Source organism: Tremella mesenterica (assembly GCF_000271645.1).
Source record: "Tremella mesenterica DSM 1558 unplaced genomic scaffold TREMEscaffold_4, whole genome shotgun sequence".
NCBI classification, from domain to species: Eukaryota; Fungi; Basidiomycota; class Tremellomycetes; order Tremellales; family Tremellaceae; genus Tremella; species Tremella mesenterica.
In genome coordinates this window covers 1,208,319-1,233,795 of record NW_006711228.1, presented here as the reverse complement: position 1 = coordinate 1,233,795, position 25,477 = coordinate 1,208,319, and the positions used below count along the sequence as shown (strand labels likewise).

Genomic DNA, 25,477 nt, shown 5'->3' with positions numbered 1-25,477 from the left:
CGGGGATCTGGGCGATGCAACTTGCTTGTCACCCACATTCCTCTCTTCTTCTCTAACTCTATCTTTTACCTTTTACCCTCCTCGTCACCTCACCCTCCTCTATACCTCTCACCATCCTCTGCCTTCTGCCCTACCTCACTTTCAGGAATCAGAAGACAAGTTTAGCACACTCACCCTACCGACCTCTGTCGGTCCTTCCAAAAATAACTGGTATCTGGCCATCCTCCCACTCACAGCCTTCAGGCCAACCAGCATGTCCACCGTGAAAGCTGTAGACCATGCCCTCGTCAACGGTGCCTCGTCTCCTGCCTCTGCGTCCGCTGCCAGTCCAGGGGGTATGACGAATGATGAAAAGGTCGCTGTAGGCGGGATGATCGCCAGGGATGAGAGAAAGGGTGCCAACGTCCACGTGGGTGACTCTCTTATCACACCCAACATGTACTTCTCCCAAATATCATTGTAACAACTATCTAGTCAAGATGCACCACGGATACCATAGATTGCTGATGACCAAGGCTTTCGACCCCGATGCTTCACCAGCACAAAAAGCAGCAGCGGCAGGACAAGCAAAAGCGCAGTTGGGAATACCTAGTCCATCTTCTATCAAGAATCACGGTGTGGGGAGTAGAGGTGAGCTAGAAATTTTTAGGTAGAGAAAGAGCTTAGCTGATGACCTAGCCGTTGCTATAGATACCTCTAACAAAGCCAATGTGCCCAGACCGACGGTCACTCTTGACGATGTTGACAAAACGTCCCGAGCAGAGGGGGAGGAAGTGGGAGCGGTAAGCTATCAACAATCTTGACGTCTCAGCTGACTTTTAGGCTGCAATGCCAGGCGCTGTACCAGCGGGAGCCGCGCCGTCCGTTCCGACTTGGGTGAGGACCGTATCGATGCCTCTGATGGATACTGACTGGACAGGTTCTGGCAGGTTGGCAACGGGTGGCTAATGCGGATTTAGGAAGTGGGGATGCTAAAACGCAAGAGCAGCTGGGTGTCCTCGCCGACTATCTGTAAGTCTGTTTACATGAGGGAGAGACGATGCTGATAAAAAGGTCGGAGCAAACGTACGGGGCATGGTACCATAACGCCGCGGTCGTGAGTTGTTCTCCCTCACGAGCGAGTCCCACCTAACAAGCAGATACTCTTCGCCGTACTTGCAACTCGGTTCATGACTGCCATTCATCTTGGCTGGGGATGGATCATACTCATTTTTGCCTTCTGTTCTTCATATTACACTCTGTCTATCGCTCGTACCAGACACCGAGCAAGAGACGATATTCAACGAGAGCTTGTCAAGACCCGCCTTGTTACAGAGACGGAGAGTGCGGATTGGATGAACTCTTTCCTAGAACGCTTCTGGCTCATGTGGGTTTTTCGATGCTCATGGGATAAATTGCTGACCAGTAGTTATGAGCCTGTGCTTAGTCAGACCATCGTAGCCAGTGTAGACGCGGTTCTAGAAGCGAACACCCCGAGCTTCTTGGAGAGTATAAGGATGACGACCTTCACTCGTCAGTGGTTCCTGGCATACCATCCAAAGCTGACGTAACAGTCGGTACAAAAGCTCCTAGGATAGACTATGTCAGGACATTCCCAAAGACGTGAGAGCGCCTCACACGTGTGGCCACGCTAACGTTCAGTCCCGAAGACGTGGTCATCATGGACTGGGCTCTCTCCTTCACTCCCAATGACCTGATGGATATCACTCCACGTCAAGCACAAAATCGTGTAAACCCAAAGGTCGTTTTATCGATCCGAGTCGGCAAAGGCCCAGTCTCGAAATCACTGCCCATCCTGCTCGAGGACATGTCATTCACCGGCCGCATGAGGATCAAGCTGAAGCTTATGACCAACTTTCCTCATATCCAAACGGTCGATCTGTCCTTCATCGAGAAGCCCACATTTGATTACGTCCTCAAGCCGATCGGAGGTGACTTTGGCTTTGACATCAACAACATTCCGGGCTTGGCCCCCTTCATCCGTGACCAAGTACACGCCAATCTCGGTCCGATGATGTACGATCCCAACGTCTTCACCATCGACCTGCAAGCGTTGCTCTCTGGGACCCCGTTAGATTCCGCTATTGGGGTCCTTCGTGTGCATATCATCAATGCAAGGGGACTCAAAGCAGTCAAGTTGGGTGGAGGGGCTCCTGATCCTTATGTATCCATCGCTCTTGGGTCCAAACCAGCAATCGCGAAGACCAAGACTATATCGTCCAGCTCGAACCCGACGTTCAGTGAGACACACTTCGTCCTTTTGAACAACCTCGCTGAGGTGCTCGCTCTACAACTATACGACTACAACGAGCACCGACCAGACAATCTGCTTGGTACCGCAACTCAAGAACTTCAGACGCTTCAGGAAGACAATGAACAAGAAGGACTCGTGGGCAAGATCATCGGTGGAGGTAAAGATCGTGGAGAACTACGATATGACATTGCTTGGTACCCGGTTTTGAAGCCAGCCAAAAATCCCGACGGTACGTTCGAAGCACTGCCCGATACTCAAACAGGCATCGTGCGGCTCACGCTCCACCAAGCGAAAGATCTGGACATCTCGCGCAAGCACGGGAATTTGAACACCTACGCAAGGGTCTTCTTAGGAGGGAGCAAAGAGGAAGCTTATAGGACAAAAACGATGAAACATTCCAACCAACCTATATGGGAGAGCGCCTTCGAATTTCTCGTTCCTGAGAAGAACAACTCGGTCATCACTCTACAAGTGGTTGATGTACAAGAGTTTGCGACCGATCCAACTCTAGGAGTTATGACAATCCGTCTTACAGATCTGTTGGAAGCTCACGAACGGCAACAAGACTGGTTCCCTCTGCGCAACAGTCGAGCTGGGAAGATACGATTGACAGCTGAATGGAAGCCTGTCTCCATGCCTGGATCCATGAATGCGTCTTCAGCATACGTTCCCCCAATTGGAATCTTGAGAATCTGGCTCAAACGAGCGGTGGACGTGAAGAATGTCGAAGCTGCTTTAGGAGGAAAGTCTGATCCGTACGTCCGTGTGATGGGCAATAACAAGGTTCTCGCTCGAACGGAAGTGGTCAACAACAACTTGAATCCCGAGTGGGACCAGATTGTCTATGTGCCAGTTCACAGTCTGAGAGAACACATCTTTCTGGAACTCATGGACTATCAGAACATCGGTAAAGATCGTTCACTCGGCTCTGTAGAAGTGCGCGTGGATGAATTTGCTCAAGCGAACAACGATCAGAAGTTCCCGTACATCTCGAAAGGTCCCCAGGGCAGGAATGATAGAATCAAACTCGACAAGGCGAATGCGTACAAGGGACAGTTGGTGTATGAAGTCGACTTTAAACCGGCCGTCTCTTTACGGGGAGGGGTAAGCTTTGATCCTGAGAAGAATCCGATCGAAACAGCGATAGAAGAAGAGCAGACAAACCCCGATGGTTCAGTCATCGAAAGTGCTGTAGCTTCTCCAATCACCCCAGCGTCAACGAGTCTTGCAAACGGTCCTGGTGTCAATGGCTCGATGAATGGTAGACACCGACCATCACAGTCTATCGGAGGGCAGTCGGTCATGTCGCAAGCGTCAAAGATCTCAAAGAATTCAGTTTTGACCACTGCTACTGCTCAAACGAGCGAGAGTAAGGGTGGAGGGGAACAAACGGCCAGTGAGGATCCTGAGAAAGGGGTGGAGATGTCCGTTGAGGAGATCATGTCTTGTCGTGAGTTTCTTAACTCGTAATTCATCAAAGTTTCAATCTGTTTTCTCACTTTCGGGCTGGGTCTTTGTTGGGCTCCTGATTCTGGACATGAGCTAGCATCGAGAGACTGACTGACGTGACAGAAAGTGGAGTGTTGGTCTTCCAGGTTATTTCCGGACAATTGGCCAGGAGAGGCTCGTTGGAGGTCATGTTCGACGACGGCTACTGGCCTGCGTATACCAGTGCCAGGGCTCGAAGCACTCATCCGACATGGGACCAGGTGAGCGGTACATTTTCGCACATACTGCCCTCACTTATATCGTGGCTCGTGAAGCATCATGAGCCCAGTTAGACGGAGCGATGAATACACGAAGACGTCACATTGACTTCGAGGCACGATGCCGGACTTCTGCTTGACAGTGAGGTGTAGTAGGCTGACAACCAGGTCGGTGAAGGCTTCGTCCGAGAACTTGATTTCTCCAGGATTTGGCTGCGTATCAACGCTGCGGATGATAGCGACAAAGATGATATCGTGGCCGAGTTCAAATGCGACACGAAAGATTTCCTGGAGCAATGTATCCAACGTCCAGCCGACTTTTTACTCTCACAAGCGGACGGGTCTAATCGGTCATTAATCAGGATGAGTGCGAGGTACGTGCCGGTGGATATCAAGCTTGAGCCCAGGGAGAGTATCAACAGTAAGTCTCTCGTCAGTCCTCTATACTCATTTGTCAACACCGGTTCTCTTGGCCTCCATGGATGAATCATTGTCCAACTTGTCCTACGGTATGGGAAGCTGAGGATATCGCACTGGACTCCCACTCACGCACAGATATGGGCGTGCTCCGTGTGGACGTGCTTCATGCCAAAAACCTCATGGCCGCGGACAGAAGTGGTAAATCAGACGTGAGTTGTATTCTTATTCGAAGGGTCATTACTGAGAAGTAGCCATATGTTGTATTCACTCTAAATGGTCAAAGAGTTTTCAAATCAGAGACTAAGAAAAAGTGACTATCCCTTACCGCTAGATCGTGCAGCATAAAGCTGATGGTGCAGAAACCTTTCTCCCGTCTGGGATGAATCCTTCGAAGTTATGGTTCCATCCCGTGTGAGCGCCAAGTTCGCCTTTGAGATCAATGACTGGGATCGAGTAGGAACTTCCACATCCCTCGGTGGAGGCGCCATCGATCTGGCTAATTTGGAACCATTCGAATCCACCGAAGTGACCCTCCCCGTCGTGCATGAAAAAGGCGATAGGGGAACCTTTTCCATCCGCTTGCTCTTCCAACCAGAGATCATTGCTCGATCACGGCAAAAGACCTCGACCTTCTCGACTGCAGGACGGGCCATCACTACCGTCGGTGGTGCTGGTGTGGGCGTTGGTAAAGGCGTCTTTCATGGAGGCGAGGCCGTAGCCATGGGCCTCGGTAAAGGCGTGGGGGCTATCGGAGGGATAGCAGGGAGAAGAGTAGGATTGGTGAAACGGAAAGACAGAGCGGGGAAAGAAGTTCTGGTACCTGCTGAATCTGACGATATTTCGATTTCAGATGGATTCGACGTCACTTCGTCTCCCGCCAGAGGTACTTCGGCAGATGGGCTGGCACCCCCACTTCACGAGCCTGCCAGTCCGTCCATCGGTGGCAGTTTTGTTGGTGGGTCTGGTGGGTCGGGAGGGGAGACGGGAACTCTCATGGTCACTGTTCTAGGTGTGAAAGATTTGAAGGGAGGAGAGAAAGGTAGTCCAAAACCTTATGTTCAGTTGAAGATGGGAGGAAAGAGTCATAAGACTGATCACGTCAAGGGGAGCGAGGCGGATTGGTGAGTAAATAATTTATGTTATCAATCATTCACCCCTTAGCGCTGAACTTTTACATTCGAGAATCCGTCAGTAATGAATCGTGTATGCTCTGCGAGATGGTGAAGGGGGAAGTAGGTGATGGTATCACGACAAGAGTGCTGATGATTAGGAATGAAACATTCTCATTCCATGTCACTCCCGGGTCGGGCACATTCAACGTGACCGTCTTTGGCAAGTCCGACTTTTTCCTTGCATCGAAATTGATCTGACGCGGTAGATCATCATAGCTTTGGACGTGATCCAGAATTAGGCGAAGCGGAAGTTGATGCAAGTCAAATCTATGTATCCCAATTGAACCAGGCTGACAAGTAGATATGGAGACATCTCAAACCTCCCTCGTTACAATCGACAGATATATCAATAGAACTGGAAAATGGTTCTGGACTCTTGCGCCTACGACTCGAGTGGACTCCCGGAAGTAACAACCCTTCCAAACTTACCGTCAGAGGTCGCGCGGGGAGTATAACCAGTATGCGAGATTCACCCGGACGATTCAGTGTGAAAAGTTTGAAAAAGGACAAGAGTAAAGTGGACGAGTCGTAAATGTTATCGCTCCAAGAATTCTTGATCCATCTAGAACATTGATTCTTCGATATCTGGATAAATTGTCAGTATCAAAAGCCACGGATCGTCGTTCATTGTATACAGGAAGTTGGGAGTTGGGTCGATGTAAATTGCAGTTTGATGACATGGATGAGAGATTGATATATATATACGAATACGAATACGATGCAATAATTTGATGTTTCCCCCCATCTCCATGTCGTTTTCCACAACACACTACTAATGAGATTCCTCTTACATCTGATTTCATACAACAGGTAAAACCCCAAAATCGAGGTATCTAACATAATCATTCAAATTCCATCTTTGTTTTCCCTCTTCTTTTTCTTTCGGAGTATCAAAATCTACCATGATAACATCCTGTCCATTTTTGTCCTTATCCTCATTCTTATCACCATGATCCTCATCTTCATCTTCTTCAGGTCGGATCCTCAAACCCCAATCAACATCTTCAGCTCTTTTATCAATTTCTTCTAATACTGCCAAAACTCTCTGTTTACTTCTCATTTCTCTTCTTTTCAAATCTTCCAAAACCCCATCTAAATCTCTTCTTCCCATATTCCTCAATTCAGCTCTTCTTACTTCTTCCTTTTTCTTCTCTCCCAACCTTTCTATTCCCACATCTCGCGTCGGGTCATCAGCCTCAGGGTTGTGAGTTTGAGAGAAAGTTGAAGGGATGATAGGTTGAGTGGAAAGTACCATAAAGAAAGTTTCGGCTGTTAAAGCATCCAAAGAGGTTTTAGGTAGAGGTTGAAGAGGATGAAGGAAATAACCTTCTGTTTTTAATTTCGTCTCTTCTTTCTGAGAAAGTGGATGATCAATTTTAGAAGGTACGTATTTGGAAGAGGTAGAGGAAGGAAGGGAGATGTATTGTTGTAAAGAAGATAAACGACCTAAAAGCATTCCATATCGTTGTAATATTATATCCCTAAAAAATGAGCTTTCAAATCAATTGAAAACTATGTCGTTTCCTCCATCTAGACCTACTCCATCACCGGGAATGAATGATTATGATTAGTATCAAAATTCCCATCGAGAAATGAGGAGTTTTTGAGAGTGGGATAGGTAAAGATATGATGGTCGACTCACCAGTTAGGCATGATATTATCTTGCGCACCATGTTCTAAAAGGGAACGAAAAGAATCGATATCGTTAATGGTTGAAGTCAATCTAGGGATGAGGGATTGTAAGATTTGTATTGGGATTTGAGGTTGTAAAGGGGGTTGGATCGGTGTTGGTGTTGGTGTTGAAACTGTAGGTCGGATTGGTTGCATGGTTTCTTCTCTCTGACAATCGTCGTTACGTGTTGATAACTAAGGTAACCTCCTCCTTCCGTGTCAAGTCGTGATGTGAAAGATGATGTTGAGGATAGAGGACAAGTTGAGTTATCGAAGGTTAGAAGTCGATTGGACCGAAGCCGAAGCCGGTCCGGTCGAAATTCATCATCGGTAACCAATCCATCATCATCCTTCTTGTATCCTCCATTCCTCACTTGTGCTGTGTCGGTTCATCCTTGTGATCTCCTCTCCCGTCGTGTTATCTTTCCTCTCATCCCCTCTCATCCAGTGTGAAAGCTTCTTGACCCCAAGCTCCACGTTGCCTCGTCTGATCCCACACCGGGAGGAAGAAATCACATCGTACCCCGGTCATAGCCGTGGAAAAGTCGTGTCTTCCTCAAATCTGAAATACACACCTAGTCCATCGAACTTACTTGAACGAAGAACGAGAATTATATGAAAGATTCACAATGGCCGGAAATCAACTACCCATACCTACGACAACAACTCCTTCGATCATTCCAACACCTACGAAAATAGTGCAAGCACCTCTAAACTTACTCGAGTCGTTCATGTGCGGAGGTCTTGCAGGATGTGCAGCAGTTACAGTTTGTGAGTTATCCCCAAGTACAATCTTGACTTTGACTTCACAATACACCAAGTCCAAAATTGTACATAGCAGACCTATCATGGTGATACCCAAACTCTTCTGCGTCATGATGTGTTTTAATAGACTCACTGGGGAATATGATCCGGGGTAGATTAGCTGACCAAAAAGCAAACATGCCAGAAGTATGTAAAACCCGACTTCAACTCCAAGGAGAACTCCAAAGAGCCGATTCGAACGCTCCTAGAGTATACAAAAACGTATTTGATGTGTTTGTAAAGACATGGAAACATGAAGGTATAAGAGGTTTACAAAGAGGTCTCGTTCCTGCAGTAAGCAATTTCATTTCTCTTCGTTATCTTCTGTTGATAGGTAGTATGGATATCAAATCTTATTGAATGGTTCACGTTTAGGTCAGCTTTCCTCCTCTCAATATATGGACATCAGCTGATTGAAAGGTTTCTATGAACCTATACGTAGGATGTTGAATACTGCCATAGGAAGAGATCCGGCAGAAGGACTCATTTCAACCGCTTTGACCGCAGGTGCTTTGACTGGATGTATAGGAGGTGTGTCAATTCTTATTTCTGCTTTATCTTTCTCCCGTATCTCTGTCCCATCCTTGACATTCGGCTACGAACTCACCTCGATGACTCGTAGTAGGTATGACGTGGGGAGTTTGTGGAGTGTTTGCAGAGGTTTAACCAATAGCCGCACTTGGCTCTCCACTATTCTTGGTAAAAGCTAGAATACAAGCTTTCTCACCTGCTTTACCCGTCGGCGCACAACATTATTACAAAGGTTCATATGATGCTCTCAGAACGATACTAAAAACGGACGGAGTTTTAGGATTATGGAGAGGGGTTAACGCCGCTCTCTTACGGACTGCCATGGCAAGTTGTACTCTCCCAAACTTCTTACCTATTCAAAGTATCCTTCACTCCATGATACCTCGCCCTCTCAATATATTATCTACAACTCGTCTTATACCATTATCTCGTCAAGGTTCAACTATGAGACCGGATCGCTGATGATACAGGGTTCATCAGTCCAACTTCCCTCATATAATCTGGGTAAATCCATCTTGGTCAAAAACGGATGGGACGACAAATCTTTTTTCACCTTCCTCACAGCTTCTTCCATTTCTGGTGTTTGTGTGGTATGTCCTTTCTCTCCACTTGCTGAAAGCTGATGTCTAGTGCGCTGCCATGCAGTGAGTCTTCACATCACTATACTTAAAACTCTCCCCTTGCTAATATGATTCCCTACAGACCAGCAGATACTGTGAGTGCTTGTCATGGGAAATAGATCGTAGCTGACAGACAGGTCTTGACTAGGATGTACAATCGTGAGCTAGCCTCTTCAAGAATGAGACGAGCTCATATCGTAGAAAACACGATCAAAGACCCAATCACCGGTCGAGTCAGAGGAGCACTGTACACCAACCCCATAGATTGTTTGTGGAAAACTTTCAAAACAGAGGGAATAGCGGGTTGGTACAAAGGTACCACGGCGCATTTCCTCCGCATAGCCCCTCATACCGTCGTCACTCTAGTGGCCAACGAGGTAAGCAGTCCGATAGGTGTCAGTCTCGCTCTTACTGATGGACAGTTGATCATGACGCAGTACAAAAACATGAGAGAAAAGCGGTCATAAAGTCACAAATGGGAAGATCTTGCATGGACATTTACCATCATTGACCGTGCGTGCGGCCTTCGTTGAGAAGCCCATAGCCCAAGCAGAACGATCGTATCGACGAGTCGTCTCCGTGGCGTAGCCGACTTTTTTGGTATCGTGTCTCTGGACAACTTCAAGGTTGATGCTGGTCGCTGGTCGATGATACCATCGTCAAATGCGGAGCGTTTCAACCGCATGAGATGTGATCATCCAGCGCACGTAGTCGATAAGACAGTTCAGAATTCCGTATAGCCAGCTTGACTAGGTGCCACGCTCCTCTCGTCGTCTTCTCCCGTTTTGTAAGCATAGTTGTACATGCTTGCCGTCGGTGCGTCACTGGGAGCCATACTCCCTATGCTCAACCTTCTCTTCGGTCCCCCAGGTACCGGTACTGGCCCTGTTGGCAGGCGATCGAATTGCGAGCTACCGACCCTGTTTCCTATCCCGTTGAGCGGAGCGCCAGCAGCGCCGTTGAGCATGCTAGCTGTGTCATCGGGAAGCTGTTGAGAGACGATCGATGCGGCGTATCCGGTGTAGGACTTCTTGCCTCCTGGGAAAACGGGGAAGGAGGTGAGAGCTTGAGAGATGACCGATTGGGCATCGGGGGCAGGAGGGACAGATAGACCGGACAGAGCTAAAGGGTCGTGGGTTCGGTAATAACCCGCATCGAATCTACCGGCAGAAGGACTAGCCACGAGTCCTGAAAATTAGCCATAGTCATAGTGAGGTTTTTTTGAGACGTGACATACCTCTGTTGAGATACTCGTTTGCGGACACTTCTCTTCGTCGGAAAGGATCCATAGCGCTAGCCAGAGATTTCTTCGGTTTGCTGAACTGGATCATACTCGGTTGGAGATTGCTTAATGGACCTTCGACGAAACAACCTTTCTCCTTGAAGTGCGTCAGAAGGTAAAGCCAAAGAGGGTGCTATATGTCAGCTGCCGCATTGGAAAGGGCTATGAGCTGACCTTCGAAAGCACCTTAGGATTACCGAGAATGACCACTCCATATTTTGCACGAGTCAAAGCGACATTCAATCTTCTCGGGTCATTCAAAAACCCAATACCCTGATGTTCGTTACTTCTCACACAAGAAAGTATGATATAATCCTTCTCCCTTCCCTGGAAAGCATCCACACTTGCCACTTCCACCTCTTTGTACGATTCTTTCTTCGCCGTTCCATGAGTTTGCATGTAGGCAGCAACATAACTCCTCTGACCTTCATAAGGTGTGATCACACCGATTTGAGCGGGACTGACGCCAGAACGGAAGAATCGAGTGACCATCTTTTCCACATTACTCGCTTCGATCCTGTTGAGGAATGATGTTCCTGAAGACGAAATTTCTTCAGTGCCGAGGTTCTGATGAAAGATCATAGGAGTGTCAGGTACAGGCCATGGGAAATCCACAGATTTGCGAAGTCGTTCTGGTGCCGTGACACCGTTTTGTAGGGAACCTTCATAGAACATGTTACTGGGGAATTCGGATAAGCACGGGTGCATACGATATTGGACCTGAAGTCGGATTGGTCTGTTACCGAGGATGACAAGACGTTCAAAGAGAGATTGTTGTAAACCTGCACGAGCCGCTTTCTTATTCATGATGACGGGTCCGAGTTGTTGATGATCTCCAACGAGAACAGCTTGTTTACAACCCATGACCAGTGGGATCATGCATTCCGGCTCGGCAGATTGTGTAGCTTCGTCGATTAGAACAGTACGGAATTTGATCCTGTTGATACGAGGATCACCAGCACCCACGCAGGTGGTACAAATCACGTCGGCAGTCGCAAGGATATCTTTCTCGCATGCTCGGACCAGAGACTTGTATTTGCGTTCATCGGACTGGGACAATTCTCCCTGATCGTTTCTCAATTGTATGAGCTTCTGCAATTCGGGATGAGTGTCGGCTTTGGCGACTTGGTTATGCAGTGCGAGAAAGTCGATACCGGACGCCAAAGCTTCGCGCGATTTGGCTGCGAGACGGACGACTTTAAGACCAGTCTGATGAATTTTCTCGCACAGATGATCGACGGCGACGTTGGAAGGGGCGCACACTAAGACTTGACCTGGGTTCATTTTGGCGAGGTGATATACGATCGAAGCGGATGTGACCGTTTTACCAGTACCGGGTGGGCCTTGGATGAGAGACAGAGGTTTTTGCAGTACGGCCTTGACAGCCGCCACCTGGGAGTGGTTGAGCTCGGGAAGGTTGGGTGCGGAGTATCGTTTTGGCATCTACAAGATCAGTTGAGAGAGCAGGGATAAATTACTTGGGACTTACAGTGGTACGCAACGTCTGTGGCTCGACTTCATGTCCGAGAAGTTTGTGATACTGAGATCAGTTACATGCCTGAGGGATCAGGGCGACTCACGATATAGCCGCTAACACTCTTCTCATCCACTGCAAAAGTCTTCATAGACATTTGCATCCTGTCGAAGCTAGTGGCTTTCCATATGAAATCCACCGAGAAACCGTGAGTACAGTCGATAGGTACCCCATCGCTTCGGCGTAGCTCCAGACAGATTTCATCAGATACATCTAGGCGTTAGCTCCACTCGAAGGCTGACCACGTTCTATCGCCGATCTGTCCCACTCACTGTTGGGTGTCTTTATGACACTTCCCACGCCCTCCCAAAGAAGTTCCTGGCTACCCCATCCGTTCTTTGACAAAGCTTGTAAGCCCTTCATGCCACCAGCACCGATCGTGGCCCCGGAAAATTTGATCTTCAATTCATCACCGACGGCCAAACGTACCTCCCCACTTTCAAGCTTTGGCATGCTGAACCAGGCGAGACGTTTCTGATTGAGACCCATATCCCACCTGACGGTGATGTCGTTTTCCGTCTGAGATTCCTTCATTTTACGATCGTAGTCGGCTTCGATCTTGACTAGCGGGCCGAATATATTCTGATACTGATATGCATCTTCGTACCTGTCTGATCAGCTCCTTGACAGGGTAAAGGGCCGGGGATAGCTGACCTCGTGAGGATGGGCTGCATCTCCTCCTCGCTCGCCTGCGCTTCTGCGTCTTCTAATCCAGCATTGGGATTTTCTCGCCACAAATCCTCCAACTTGGCTATTTGAGCCATGGAAATTTGTCTGGCTCGAAGTTGTTCAGCTTCGGAGGGGACACGCATGATCCAAGAGAGAAATTGTCGATCGTCAATGATAGATGACCACTGTGAGGTATCCCAGTTGATATCTTTTGAACTGGTCAAAGAAGCGCATGGGTGTCTATCATGAGCTTCTCTCAAGGTCAGATATGGGAAGCTCACCTGCAGAGAAGGATGACGACTGATTCCGTCTTGGCTGGAATGAAACCTAGCATGAAGACGTTCCTGTTGCCACAATGGTAGCCTTTGAAGTCAGCTTGATACCCTTCGCTGCGTGAAGACGTACAGTCCAATATCTGTTCTCCCATCTGACCATCTTTGTGAAGTATAATTTCTTTGTGCTTGGCCTTGACGAGGTGATTGACAATGTGAGATGCTGAAGTGTTGCCACGAGAATTGCAAAACCACTTGTTGCAGGTCAAGCACTGTACGATCAGTCATATATCCGGACTTGCAGCTTGTTGACTCACCTTGGCAACGCATTGAGGATTGTGTATACCGCAATAGCTGTATTGTCAGATCAAAATTACACAGATCGGTTCACTTACCTGCAGGCATGTTCAACACCATATCCCAAAGGCTGTTGTTCACGAGCTTCATCTAAGACCTGTTCCAGCTCACTATCGTCCTGATCTGCCGTAGCGTTGAGACTGAGAGTATCAAAGTGTCCGCCAAGATTTGAAACTGATTGACCATGAGGATGAGAGGAGAAAGGTCCTTGGGAAGGTGGACCAGAAGGCGCAGCTGGATAGAGAGAAGACGTGTCGTCTTGATCGATACCGTACTGTTTGGTGAGCGGCAAGATCTGTGCAGGGGGAGGGCATGACTGACCTGAGAAGCACCTTCAAAGTTGGAGAACGGATCCATAGTGGAACGCAACAAGATATAGAAGGATAGAAGGGAGGTGAGTTATAGAGAAGAGGAAAAAGGGAAGATGGCAAAGACAAGAGACGGAGAGAGAGAGAGATGAGAAACCGAAACTTAAAGGAGTGAAATTTCGTTCACTTTTTATTCTTTCCCTTCAGTTTCAATCTCCTTAAGTCACCTCTAAGGTCATTTACCTCTCACAAACCCAAAATGAGGACTTTTTGCACGTTCTGTAATCCAGTCAGAGTCAGTGTGACTCTTCGAAACCCAGTTCAAAGAATTACTCCTCGACGATGGACCTCGAGCACCGTCGCTCATCTTGCAAAAGTCAACCCGGGTCCAGTGTTGAGTCAGACGAACCGTCGGTCTCACATCTTCACCCCGAACCCCGAACAGCAAGCTGACCTTGATAGGCGCAGAGATCACCCTTCGTAGGTTCTGGAAGACAGTAAACATACATTCCGAACCCAATGGTAAATTGCATTCACGTCTATTCTGTAGCCCTGATGTCTAGGTCACTACCTCATCGCATTGGATCATCGTCATCTCAAAACTCCGGCTGGAACCAAACTCGTCATTCCAAAAGAGCGGAGATTACTGGCAGTACTTATTGCGAATGAATGGGAGAATCAAGATGAGGTCTTAAAGCAACACGCCCTACCCGTGGTATGTCATCACTCCTAAATGTTCTCTCTGCGCTCACAATCAAGACTTCACTAGCTTCCCGGGCCATTGACGGATTACGAGACGATAAAATCCGAGTGGAGGTTATCGATGCTCTCATGAAGTATCTGGAGACTGATACTGTATTGTGCTTCTTTTCTCTCGGAATTCAGACAACGCTGACAATGAGATTTCCACAGGACGAACCCCCAGCGTTAGTACGCATGCAGCAAGAACATTGGCAACCCTTGTTCGACTGGCTCAGAAACGAACTTGGTGTGCACGTGCAAGCGACAGAAGGTTTGATACCTGCTCGACAAAGTTACGAGACACTGGCTAGATTACGGAGGATAGTGGAGGAAATGGATACATGGGAACTTGCAGGTGAGTGAAGTCGCAATATTCTGCTACAATCTGCTGATACTACAGCATTTGAGAGAGCGGCGTATGCTTCGAAGAGCTTCATAATCGCCTTGGCGTTGTGCAAAGGTCGTCTGACGGCTGATCAGGCCGCTGATGCTAGCCATGTAGAGGTTCGCAGTCAGATAGAACGGTGGGGAGAGGTCGAAGACAGTGAGTCGATCTGGCATGAGTGCGGGTTTGTTGCTGACGTCCGAGCGCATGACGTCGACTATCAAGACATCCGAAGAGCTTTAGGAAGTGCGGCTTGCATGGTGTCGAGATCTTGAGTCGATGACGGGGCAGGTATGCAAATATGATGCTCTATGATCGTGTCCACTTCGTCGGGGGTGTGGAAGTTCTCGTGCCGTCCGTCCATAATCTGTGTGTCGGTCAAGCTTGTCGTCGGACTTGATGACTTCGGCAAGATCATTGGATGTTCTCTCCTCACAGGTTCGCCACCCTCGCTACGAGATCTATAGCCCCTTCCCCCAATCCGACCTGATCGTGTCCGCCCACCAACCCCTCAAACCATATCACATCTCCTTTCCCATCTCTAGGAAAGGATCGAACGAGGCCCCAGCCGTCGTAGACAGTCTCCTTCACTCTATCCCTCACATCTTTCGTCTGGGACAGTAGATATGAGAATAGACGTGAGGAATGCGAGTGAGGTATGACTGGGTCGTCTCGAGCATGAATGAGGAGAATGGGCGCGTCAGTTTTCTGAAAGTAAGCAAGTGCACATAACAAGTTTCTGCCGAGAGGGACATCAGCTCACCGGTAAAGCCGATGCAGAGTCGAATGAGAAGACAAGAAAGCTCTTCAGAAAGTCTGTGTCTGATAAGTTCTATCCTTGACCTCCAAGCATCACTCACCAAATAAGGGAGGTATGATCCTGAAAGGAGAGAGTATAGGAATGAATTGTGCAAGCCAGTAACTATCATCGTCAGTCATTACAACATATATAGACGCTTCCTCACTTTGACAATATATCCGTTAGACTTGTGAACGGCGCTACCAACACTATGGCTCTTGGATGAATTCCTCATCCGTCAGTTATTTTCTCTCAAAAAGAGAAAGACTCACCTTCCTCAGCCAACTGTCTAGATAGACCAGCTACTACGCCTGTACCGAGACTTTGGCCGATCAAAATGATCTCTTTCTCCGCTCTGACTTTTTCGCTGAACGACCATCCGTGTTGACGATGAGCTCCAATTTTACTAGAAACGAAATTCCAAGCTGCTCGAGCGTCGGTAATCAGTCCGAACTCCGATGGCATTCCAGAAGAATCCCCGAATCCTCTGTAGTCTATTGCTAAGACGTTACTAGCGGTCAGCTTGCGGAGGAGTACTAAAAGCTGGAGGAGAGAGGTACCAATCAAAGATGTCCGAATAGACCATATAGTTTCTCACCCGATGCTTGACAGCTCGTGTCCCTGCCTATGATATCAACGCTCATTTTGGATATCTTCAAGCATCTTCGTTGACTAACAGCGAGGTGGTGATATCTTGTCAGAGTTGAAACTGTGGGGAGAAATGAAGGGAGGGACTCACATTGCCATGCATATATAAGACTGTAGGTCTCTCCCCGAAAGCTTTGTCGAATATCTCATCGTTTAATTTGCGTTTCGGAATGCCCTTTTCAACGGAGAGATAGTGTTTCCTAGGACTATATCGTCAGCTGCGAGTTGGCAAAGGGACAGAATAAACCGAACAGTCTCACAGGATATGCCAGGCTCCTATACGTTCCCCATCGGAAGCGTTGAGGTACAAATTACGAGTTTTGAAGGCTGGTGTTCAGTCCACCTGTTAACAAACAAATATGCAAACATGACTCACGTGCCAAGCCATACCTTTCTGGAGCGTCAAACTGAGCATTGGGAGGCCAATGGATGCGATTGAGGAAGATTAGTCTGTCCGTTAGTATCTAGGGTCTATGCGCGGAGAGCTGAGAAGGGAGCGTCGTTATGGTAGAGGAGCAACACACTCTCGCTGTAAAGCCGGCGTCAGTAGAGACAGCAGGAAGATCAGCCAAGCACCAAACAGTATCCCCACAAGATGAGCAGGATATGAAAGCTTGAGAGTCATTGTTAAAGAAAAGATGCAGTTGATGATGGTACACGAGTGGTTAGTGAGGGGCTCCGTTGATATGCAACCAAGTGGCGGTGGTGATCAGTGTGGCAATCCCACTCACTCTTCTCTTACCTTGCGGGCCTATGACAGGCAGCCTTAGAAAGTAAACAAACCATGACGCATCGTTCTATTGACAACCTATTCATCCACCTCATTCATAAATCATCACAACTTTGCTTACTTCTTTCGTTCAGAACAATGTACCAATAATCTTCTGCCAAGTGCTCTCCGGCTTGTATTTGACTTGGTCCCGCGCCTGCATCTCATCGAGTTCACGACGGCCCGACAAGAAATCGATCTCAGCCAATGGGATGATATGTGTCCTTTTAACTACTTTCCAACCCACATAAGCGATGACGAAGATTGGGATTGCTGTAACGTTAGATATTCTTTCTGAGGAGAGAGACGACAAGAGGACTTACTGATATAAGCCGCAAAGAAGGTACTGGTATTCCAGTTTCCTCGAAGGAAAACGGTGAAGCCGTTGAAGAAGATAATGACGGAGAAGAAGGCAAACTAGTGAGTTCTCAGCGATTGACACAAAGTTGGTGGACAGACACTTACACCTATATAACTCAACCATGGTTGCCAGGGCGCTTTGTAAGGTAAATCATCTCGAGACAAGCCCTGTTTCTTCATACCATGATAGAAGCGAATATAGCTTAAGAGGATTGTCCTGAAAGTACATTAGCATCGATGCGTTGGTAATCCGGGAAACAGAGGGAAGAGAGGAGACGTACCACCACGTAATTATACCGGTTATTGAACTGATCGAGTAGAGCCAGTTGAATGCAGTAACAGCTCCTTCTCCACCTGTGTTCATATAGGCAAGGACCCCAAGACAACAAGTAGTGATCACCGAAACCCACGGAAGACCTTTCTTGGTGCAGCGCGCGAAAAGCTTTGGCATGAACCCCAATTTCGCCATTCCATAAAGTGTCCTGGACGATGCGTACACGTCGGCGTTACCTGCGGACCATGCGGAGAGTAAGAAACAAGCATTGGCGATGGATGGAAGGGTTTTGATACCGGCTTGTTGGATCGCAATGACCCAAGGGGAGGCGGTCGCGGTACCTATCTCGATCAGCAACGAAGATGACACGTGGCAAACATACTGCAGAACGGCGGGTGAGAGTACTTCACTCAGGTCTTTGAATGGGGGAGAGTTTGGAAAGACGGACAGGATGGGAAAAGAGATGAGAGAACTCGACTTACCTGAGCCATTGAGAAGGTCGGGGTCGTTGGGGGAGACAATATTTGACATGATAAGGATACCTATAGATCAGCACCAAATTGTCTCTCCACGAAGCTATTACTTACCGATCACGTAGAAGAAAAGAAGTCGCATGTAGACACGCTTGATGGCTTTCTTTACAGATCTAAACATCAGCATTTTCACCGTATGCCGAGAAAACACCAAAGACACTCACGATCGTGCGTTTGCCGCCTCACCCACGGTCGTTGCGATCTAATGGTTAGTTGTCCATCTCATAGCTTTTCGAGAAGCTGCATACAATCTCAGTCCCGAGACTAAATAATTAGCACAACTCCATGAGCGTAGCATGTGGAAAAAACTGACAAAGAAAAGGCAGCTTGAACGAATGCCGACCAGAAAGCAAGGAACCTTCCCCAACTACCACCAATAACGGCGTCACCACCCTCGATAGAGATCTGTTGGAAAGGGATCGTCCTCCAATAATGAAACCCGAGGGCGTGACCCTCAGGACCGCCGCCGGCCATGATGACAATTCCACAGATGATAAGTCCAACAATTGTCAGGACCTCATCCATCAGCAGCTTTCCGACTAAACAGAAGTATGAGTCTCACCTTGAGGGAGGAAAACCAGAATTCCGCTTCACCGTATGCTCGAGTCCCCCACAGGTTGAGAGCCCAAACTAATACCAACATGACTGTGATGTACGCGGCAGCCGGTGTGTGCTTGTCCCAGTAACTGATAAGAATCTGAGCGGCCACAATTTCCGTCTATCGGTCAGCGTCAAATACAACCAAGGAATCGAGATAACATACAGGACAAGTAATGGCATAAGAATACCCTGTAGTAAATGTAAGTATTTGTCTTTCTCAAGCCAAAATCAAGAAAACAACGACTCACAGTAGTTGATACCCAAGGCGAATCCCAAACTCTCATCTACGAATCTTGCGGCATAAGTCACAAAGTTACCAGTGACAGGATACGTTGTGGCCATCTGCTTTTTAGAACCTCCCTTAACCTTTTTGTAACATGGACATCTTTACGAATATCCGCCTTTTTATCTCAAAGAACCCGAAAAAAACTCACCTCGCCCAAAGCAATCATCATCGTCCAAACCATGCCGGCCATCAGAGCGTATGCAAGCCAGACTCCAACACTACCCGCTTGATAGGCTTAGTCAAGAACTGACTCCAAGAAAGGGAAACTCACCCGACGCTAGTGCACCGCCGGAACCGATGAAGAGACCAGTTCCAATAGCTCCTCCGATAGCGATCATTGCCAAATGCCGTTGTTGGAGAGTTCTATGCACAGCACCATCTGGTCGCTCATCGGCTGAGAGCTCATTAGCCCCTCTCTTCGAAAAGGAAAAGATCCGAGGAACCCACCATCTTCGGCGAGAACCACGGTGTGATCATGACCCTTTTCCGCATCATAAGCTGGGGGTGCACCCACAACAACCTCTCCCCTATCCTTCTCCTTATGTTCGTAGCCCTTGGCGGCCCCATTGTTCGTCGTGTTATCAATGTCTGACATGTCGAAGAACTTTTGGCTTTTCTATGACAGATTCGAAAAGAAAATGCTCGACGAGCGAGAAATTAGTAAAACGGGAAGTTGTGATCAACCAGGGGGAGTTCTTGTACTTTGAGGTCCACCTGTAACAGGTCACAAGACGTCAGACCTTGGTAGCGTCAAGAACGGAAAAACCCGCTGACCAATCAATGGAAGGGGAAAACGTGAGAAGTGAGACGTCATGCGGCTGTCAGTCCCTGTGCTCCACACATATGGGCGTTTTCTCATGTCCTGCACTGGTCCGCCATGGTTTGTCGCTTATCTGAGACTAACCATTTGATCGGCTGCCTCATGTCCGAGTAAGACTGCAGAACCACGGGAAGGGAAAGGAGTATGACGCACGCGAGTTAAGCTTATTCGATTCCTTATCAGTCGAATTCCAAAAGACTGTGGCTCATGTCAGCTAAGATATACTCTGTACCTCGCATGGTCACCAGCTTGCTCCACGCGGTTGCTCATCACTATCGGTTGCTTGTAAAGATACGAGATGGGTGAACATGCGGAGCCGATACCGAAAAGCCGGGGAAAACGGGAAACTGCACTAAAATTGCTTGTAAAAAGGCACGTCACGTGGCAGTGATCGGGCGTCCAGAGATACGGCGGTCGCCGGTGGCTGAGTACCGAAGCCTCGAGCTTTTTGACACGGGGTTTTGAGCTTGATCGTTGACATGCTCGAGCTCGGCGGGAGAACTTTGGCCGTCCCTGGCCGGTACAGGAGCTGCCATCTCGTGGTCTTCGGAGTGGCTGAACATTGTATCGATATTCCCGGTGAAGTTCACTTGGGGGAGGGGGGAGGGGGGAGGGGGGAGGGGGGAGGGGGAAGGGGGAATGGGAGACACAACACGTATCACTCGTAAACGATCGCATAGGTAGCAGCGAGCTGCATAGTCATGTCGACTGTACTTGAGGTAACCATTCCCGAGGAAATCCTCGAACCCCTCCAACGACCTCCATCTTCGCTCGTCGAGAGACATTTTCCTTGTTTTGCTTGGCAAGTACATGCCTCGTATCGAGAGGAATAGAAGTGGAAAGAGGGGAATTGGGATCCTGAGAGATCAGCGTTTACAACTCCACGGCTGCATCCAAGCCAGGACGGTGAGGCGTTTTGATGGTAATTGGACTCACGTTGGCGGCGTCCACCAGTTTTTCAAGCATATCCAACGTACTCTTCCTATTCATATTGATACTCTCAAACCTATCCTCGCTGATCTTGATCCATCCCTCCTTCCCTTCCACTTCATCATTACCCTCACTTGGTATCTCGTTTCCTGGTCTGTGCGGTGTCCATCTGGGTCCAGCGATCAGTTTCAGTCGATGAGTAGCTTCCGAGCCCTTCAGAGGTAGTCCATCAACGGGTACCATGAGAACTTGACGCATATGTCGAGAAGAGTCTGGTTCAGATAGATCGATTGTGGTAGTGAGACGGATGGCGCCTTTTGGAGGAGGGATGAACGGTCTACTCTGCGCTGTGGAGAGTAGTCAGTTATTGACCGAGAAGACCAACATTGACCTACCTCTCAACGCTTCCCGGTCGACTTCCATCTTCCGAAATAACTCTTGAGCCTCTCGTATTTTGAACAACCTCAGCCATCCTAATGAGGTTGCATCATCAAATTTGTATTCCACAAAGGAATCTTGCAATTTCGAGTCGAGTTTGTTCCATTGCCAGCGACGTATTCGGGGAGCAGGTCGTGATGATGAGGTTGAGAATGTTCTGCGGCCTATAATGCCTACTCTGGAGGTGCTGGTGGAGGCCATGGTTTGGGATTTTACACACTCGAAAATGTTGGTGGACGGAGGAACGAGATTTCGAAGGGTGGCCTCAGTTAGGCACGTACAGCACAGCCAAGGCCAAATCAGCACGCCTAACCAAGAGCGATCGATCGAGTCGCATCTATCGAAACCATGGCATGCTTGTGTGAATATTCACTCTACTTCTTCAACCATACCAAAGAGGCTCGGTCAGCTGCAGTAATATGTCCCCACAATGGACCCCTTCTTCTTGGAGGGATAAGCCCATCGCTCAGGTGTGCTGTCTCTCCCATACAAATGCTCTCCCGGCTCATCTCACAGGACGTCGTCTACGAAGACAAAGAGCACCTTGAGAAGGTGTTGACCAAGCTGCGCAGATTACCTCCTCTGGTCACCCCTGTAGAGGTATGTTTCTTTTTACATATTCGTTATTCTGAGTGACCTGTTCCCATGTTCATGCTGACTGGAAGATTGACCGCTTGAGGTCCGAGCTTGCAGATGTGGCTGTGGGCAAGGCCTTTCTTCTGCAAGGGGGGGACTGCGCAGAGCTCTTCGATGACTGTTCTCAAGATCCCATCGAGCATAAATTGTCGTTGTGGGTATCTATTTCGACATTAAAAGACCGTCTAAAACCCTCAGGATTCTTCTCATGTCTCTCATCATTCTTCATGGATCTCGACTTCCCGTTGTTCGTATAGCGCGTATCGCAGGACAATATGCAAAACCTCGGAGCAAGCCCACAGAGGTGGTGTCTGTCGATGTCAAGCATGTAAGCTCTAATGGATCCACGACGATCAGTAAAGAGAAAAAGGAGGTTTTGAGCTTTCGTGGGGATAACGTCAATGGCTATGATCCTTCTGATCGAAATCCCGATCCTGAAAGACTCCTTGGGTGAGTCCATTTAATGAATGAAAGAGATGTACTTATTTCCAAGTGCATACTTTCACTCCACTGCCACTCTCAACTACATCCGTGCTCTTCTCTCTTCAGGTTTTGCCAACTTGCATAAACCTCTCGACTGGTCTTTCTCCCACGTGCGTTCCCCACAATTACAAGCAGCTTTCAGTGGAGTCATCGAAAGCCTGCAAGACAGCTTGGATTTTATGAAGGTTGCCACGGGTGGTAGCGGGGGCTTGGAGAGAGGTGGTGCCGAGACGGTCTCGCTATACACGAGGTACGTCGATCGGTTTAATTTATGATAATCGGCTTACGAACTTCACAGTCATGAAGCTTTATTACTGGAGTATGAAGAAGCATTCACTCGTGAACATGGTATCACATCCTTCCAGTCGTTCTCCTCACCTCCCACTCGAGGTCACAGCCCTCCGATGTCCAGATCTAGTTCACATGCTCGAGTCGGTGCGGCGAGCAGTCTCCCTCATTCTCCTGCGAGAACGGTTCGTATACCAAAATCACCGGGATTGTCGGACAGCGTTTCTAGCCTGTCCATGCATGTTCAAAATGGACAAAAACGACCAGATGGAGAGGTAAAATACTACAACATGTCTTCACATTTCATCTGGATTGGAGATCGAACACGTCAGCTCGATGGAGCGCATGTGGAGTATTTCAGGGGGATCGCTAATCCGATGTGAGCGAATCGTCCGTCTTCATGATATATTGAATGCTGATCGGCAGTGGGATCAAAGTAGGACCAACTATGAAGGCTGACGAATTGGTGAGAGTTTTGAACGGTGAGCACTCATTTTCATCCTCGATACACCCCACTGATCGACAGTGATCAACCCAGATAGAATTCCTGGCAAAGTGACTGTCATTGGAAGGTACGGAGCGGATAAAGTGGCCGAATTTCTGCCAGGGCACATTGACTCTGTAAAGTCGACTGATCATGTCGTGGTATGGCAATGTGATGCGATGCACGGCAAGTGAGTCTGTCACTGCGACCCCTTTCTCTCGCTCCTCCTGGGAAACGTACTCGTAGGTGACCAAAAACCCTAGTTCGGACGTCCGGATGGCTAGTTTTAGTCATCAGTGATTGACGTCACAGTACTAAATCGTCCAAGACCGATCCCACATTGAAAACCCGTCATTTCGTCGATGTCATCCATGAAATCACCGAATCCATGCGGATTCATCGTGAAAAAGGTACTATACTCGGTGGGGTGCATCTCGAATTGACGGGTGAGGTGAATGAGCAAGGGTTTTCAGTGGTCAGTTGATTCTCCACTGCTCTTCGCTATCTCAGCTGATAACTCAGACCGAATGCATCGGAGGATCTATGGAGTTGGAAGATGAAGATCTTTCTTTCAACTATCGCACACATTGTGATCCGAGACTCAACTATGAACAATCCCTCGACGTCGCTTTCCTCATTGCGGATCATCTGAAAGCGAAGAGGAAAGGGGAACGACCTCGGGATATCCTCCTATCTGGTTTAAGGGGCAGAGTGGGGAAGGATTGAACATTCATGTCCATTCTCTCATCTCGTCTCATTTCAAGAACTCATTGCTCATCTTATCATCCATACATGATACAATTGTGAATGCATTGCATGGACTACCCGCAGGCCTCAATGAGATCAATGGCGCAAGAATGTGGTGCCCCACTCACTTGGTACCTCCACTTTACTTCGGTCACCGGTGTCTCTCTATGAGGGACGTTCTCTCAATCACAAGGTCACTATCTTTTTTCAAAGACCAGCTCGTGTTCATTAGCACTTGTATTCTATTAAGCCCCCTCTTTCACGATCGAAATGTCTTATCAACATATCGGTACGTAACTCATTACCCACATCTTCAATCCTTGTGTTACTTCATCTTTCCATCGGGTCATTCCATCCCCGCAATCGTACCAACATATACTTGTTGCGTCCCGTGGTCCGTGGACTGTGGGGAGAGATGCTGACAGAAAGTCGCGTTCAAACTAGCTTCTGAAGATCTTCTCTCTTCCTTTGTGGAGAAATTCAAAACTTTATCACAGAATTGTTTGGACAAAAATGGACAGAGATATATCAAGTCAATTAGAGGTGGGAAACAGATAAGTCCAGAGGGAATGGACGGTGGTATGCAAGTTGTTTTTATTGTGGAGTTCGACGTGAGTAAATTTTATTCCTCATAATCTTCTTTGTTCTGTCCGTTACCTCTCACCCCTCTTCATGTTTTCGCTCTCCATTCATTGCTATTTACCTCTCTACATAAATCATCCTTCCACTCTCTTTCTATTCGTATGTGTCGAGTTACGTTCTATATGTCGCCTATCTTCCTATACTTACCTTGGCATGCCTGGGCTGTACTTCCCTTACCTCTGCATAGTCAACGTCAACGGATTACCATCTTCACATTCCCTCCCATGACGTCGGTGGCATTTTCCCCCTCCCCCTCCCCTTCAAGGTCCATACTTTAGGGTTCACGAGTCTTGTACTGTTTCGTTATGTTCGGTGCTAAAATTTAGGACAAAGAGCACGCCGATTACTACCTTGACCATGACTCCGCCCATGCCGATTTCAAAAAATTAGCAAGAGCCAAATACCAAGTCAACGGAGTTTTCTGCCTTGATTTCGTAGAAGGACAATTCTGAGATTATGATGAATTTCTTCTCATCTTGGTGATTGGGGATGAATCGAATGACGGGACGAGTTATGCATATAATATCCCACAGTAGGTATAGAGATCACGCAAAGAAGTAATGTAAATAGACCGTAACAAGTCGTGAGATCGTCATATCTTACACATCCTCCCACTCTTGACATTGTCCTCCACTTCCCTCCTCCTCACCTCCTCCGACGCTTTCATTTACGCTTGAAGAGATTTCCCAAGTTTAACCCGGACGACGTTCCCCGAGTCTGATTACCTTCCGCTACCCCGTTCGTCCCTTTGGCCGAATTTGTAGGTGACATACTTGAAGTCCCTTTAGCGGTGGCAGGAGCTGGAGTACCCGGTGCCCAAGGTGTTGTCGCTTGAGCCGCGGAGGAAGGTGGACTTTTCACCGTTCCAGTTTTTTTCGTAGGTGAGACGGAAACGGTTTGTTCACCATCCATGGCCATACCAGAACCAGGTTTGAACACTCCTTTTACATCTGCTGGATTGGCACCCAGAGGTACACCTCCATTCTCCACTGCTGAAGGTCCTTGTGCCAAAGA

The 25,477-nt window shown here is 48.1% G+C and overlaps 8 protein-coding genes across 8 annotated transcripts; 5 read left to right on the top strand and 3 right to left on the bottom strand.

The window, feature by feature from the left end:
- Positions 1 to 253: 253 nt before the first annotated feature.
- Positions 254 to 6,968, top strand: TREMEDRAFT_71520 (uncharacterized protein; the record flags this gene model as incomplete). The annotated part of the gene is made up of 19 exons (XM_007004308.1): positions 254 to 409; positions 516 to 630; positions 679 to 782; positions 823 to 876; positions 920 to 1,011; positions 1,054 to 1,096; positions 1,140 to 1,366; positions 1,409 to 1,512; positions 1,554 to 1,602; positions 1,642 to 3,503; positions 3,591 to 3,704; positions 3,827 to 3,963; positions 4,129 to 4,381; positions 4,516 to 4,589; positions 4,632 to 4,690; positions 4,740 to 5,501; positions 5,651 to 5,712; positions 5,759 to 5,808; positions 5,854 to 6,968. The coding sequence occupies 19 exons, from the start codon at positions 254 to 256 to the stop codon at positions 6,082 to 6,084; spliced, it is 4,548 nt and encodes a 1,515-aa protein (XP_007004370.1). The 3' UTR covers positions 6,085 to 6,968.
- Positions 6,969 to 7,606: 638 nt separating this feature from the next.
- On the top strand, positions 7,607 to 9,647 carry TREMEDRAFT_38758 (uncharacterized protein; the record flags this gene model as incomplete). Its single annotated transcript, XM_007003892.1, has 11 exons — positions 7,607 to 7,994; positions 8,161 to 8,321; positions 8,366 to 8,402; positions 8,448 to 8,558; positions 8,701 to 8,889; positions 9,039 to 9,148; positions 9,189 to 9,202; positions 9,261 to 9,273; positions 9,316 to 9,337; positions 9,380 to 9,555; positions 9,601 to 9,647. The coding sequence occupies exons 1-11, from the start codon at positions 7,853 to 7,855 to the stop codon at positions 9,643 to 9,645; spliced, it is 1,020 nt and encodes a 339-aa protein (XP_007003954.1). The 5' UTR covers positions 7,607 to 7,852.
- Positions 9,648 to 13,859: 4,212 nt separating this feature from the next.
- On the top strand, positions 13,860 to 15,001 carry TREMEDRAFT_29554 (uncharacterized protein; the record flags this gene model as incomplete). The annotated part of the gene is made up of 7 exons (XM_007003774.1): positions 13,860 to 14,010; positions 14,063 to 14,122; positions 14,164 to 14,315; positions 14,360 to 14,460; positions 14,503 to 14,696; positions 14,742 to 14,885; positions 14,931 to 15,001. The coding sequence occupies 7 exons, from the start codon at positions 13,860 to 13,862 to the stop codon at positions 14,999 to 15,001; spliced, it is 873 nt and encodes a 290-aa protein (XP_007003836.1).
- A 776-nt stretch (positions 15,002 to 15,777) lies between these two features.
- On the bottom strand, positions 15,778 to 16,798 carry TREMEDRAFT_61846 (uncharacterized protein; the record flags this gene model as incomplete). Its single annotated transcript, XM_007004136.1, has 6 exons — positions 15,778 to 16,036; positions 16,086 to 16,150; positions 16,265 to 16,379; positions 16,434 to 16,500; positions 16,550 to 16,623; positions 16,698 to 16,798. The coding sequence occupies 6 exons, from the start codon at positions 16,796 to 16,798 to the stop codon at positions 15,778 to 15,780; spliced, it is 681 nt and encodes a 226-aa protein (XP_007004198.1).
- Positions 16,799 to 17,033: 235 nt separating this feature from the next.
- Positions 17,034 to 19,590, bottom strand: TREMEDRAFT_68470 (uncharacterized protein; the record flags this gene model as incomplete). Its single annotated transcript, XM_007004240.1, has 15 exons — positions 17,034 to 17,215; positions 17,266 to 17,359; positions 17,408 to 17,519; positions 17,584 to 17,917; positions 18,059 to 18,118; positions 18,164 to 18,222; positions 18,274 to 18,311; positions 18,358 to 18,373; positions 18,423 to 18,625; positions 18,672 to 18,827; positions 18,873 to 18,898; positions 18,958 to 19,051; positions 19,144 to 19,220; positions 19,267 to 19,374; positions 19,443 to 19,590. The coding sequence occupies 15 exons, from the start codon at positions 19,588 to 19,590 to the stop codon at positions 17,034 to 17,036; spliced, it is 1,707 nt and encodes a 568-aa protein (XP_007004302.1).
- A 924-nt stretch (positions 19,591 to 20,514) lies between these two features.
- On the bottom strand, positions 20,515 to 21,384 carry TREMEDRAFT_29420 (uncharacterized protein; the record flags this gene model as incomplete). Its single annotated transcript, XM_007003761.1, has 3 exons — positions 20,515 to 20,673; positions 20,752 to 21,092; positions 21,141 to 21,384. The coding sequence occupies 3 exons, from the start codon at positions 21,382 to 21,384 to the stop codon at positions 20,515 to 20,517; spliced, it is 744 nt and encodes a 247-aa protein (XP_007003823.1).
- A 192-nt stretch (positions 21,385 to 21,576) lies between these two features.
- Positions 21,577 to 23,800, top strand: TREMEDRAFT_43706 (uncharacterized protein; the record flags this gene model as incomplete). Its single annotated transcript, XM_007003936.1, has 12 exons — positions 21,577 to 21,653; positions 21,700 to 21,783; positions 21,849 to 21,973; positions 22,018 to 22,132; positions 22,184 to 22,269; positions 22,313 to 22,552; positions 22,601 to 22,650; positions 22,858 to 22,969; positions 23,017 to 23,072; positions 23,117 to 23,264; positions 23,387 to 23,549; positions 23,597 to 23,800. Exons 1-12 carry the CDS (start codon positions 21,603 to 21,605, stop codon positions 23,798 to 23,800), a joined length of 1,434 nt encoding a protein of 477 aa, XP_007003998.1. The 5' UTR covers positions 21,577 to 21,602.
- A 449-nt stretch (positions 23,801 to 24,249) lies between these two features.
- On the top strand, positions 24,250 to 24,915 carry TREMEDRAFT_29841 (uncharacterized protein; the record flags this gene model as incomplete). The annotated part of the gene is made up of 2 exons (XM_007003798.1): positions 24,250 to 24,432; positions 24,790 to 24,915. Coding segments are annotated over 2 exons (309 nt in total), but the record flags the coding sequence as incomplete, so codon positions are not given.
- Between the last annotated feature and the right edge of the window lie 562 nt (positions 24,916 to 25,477).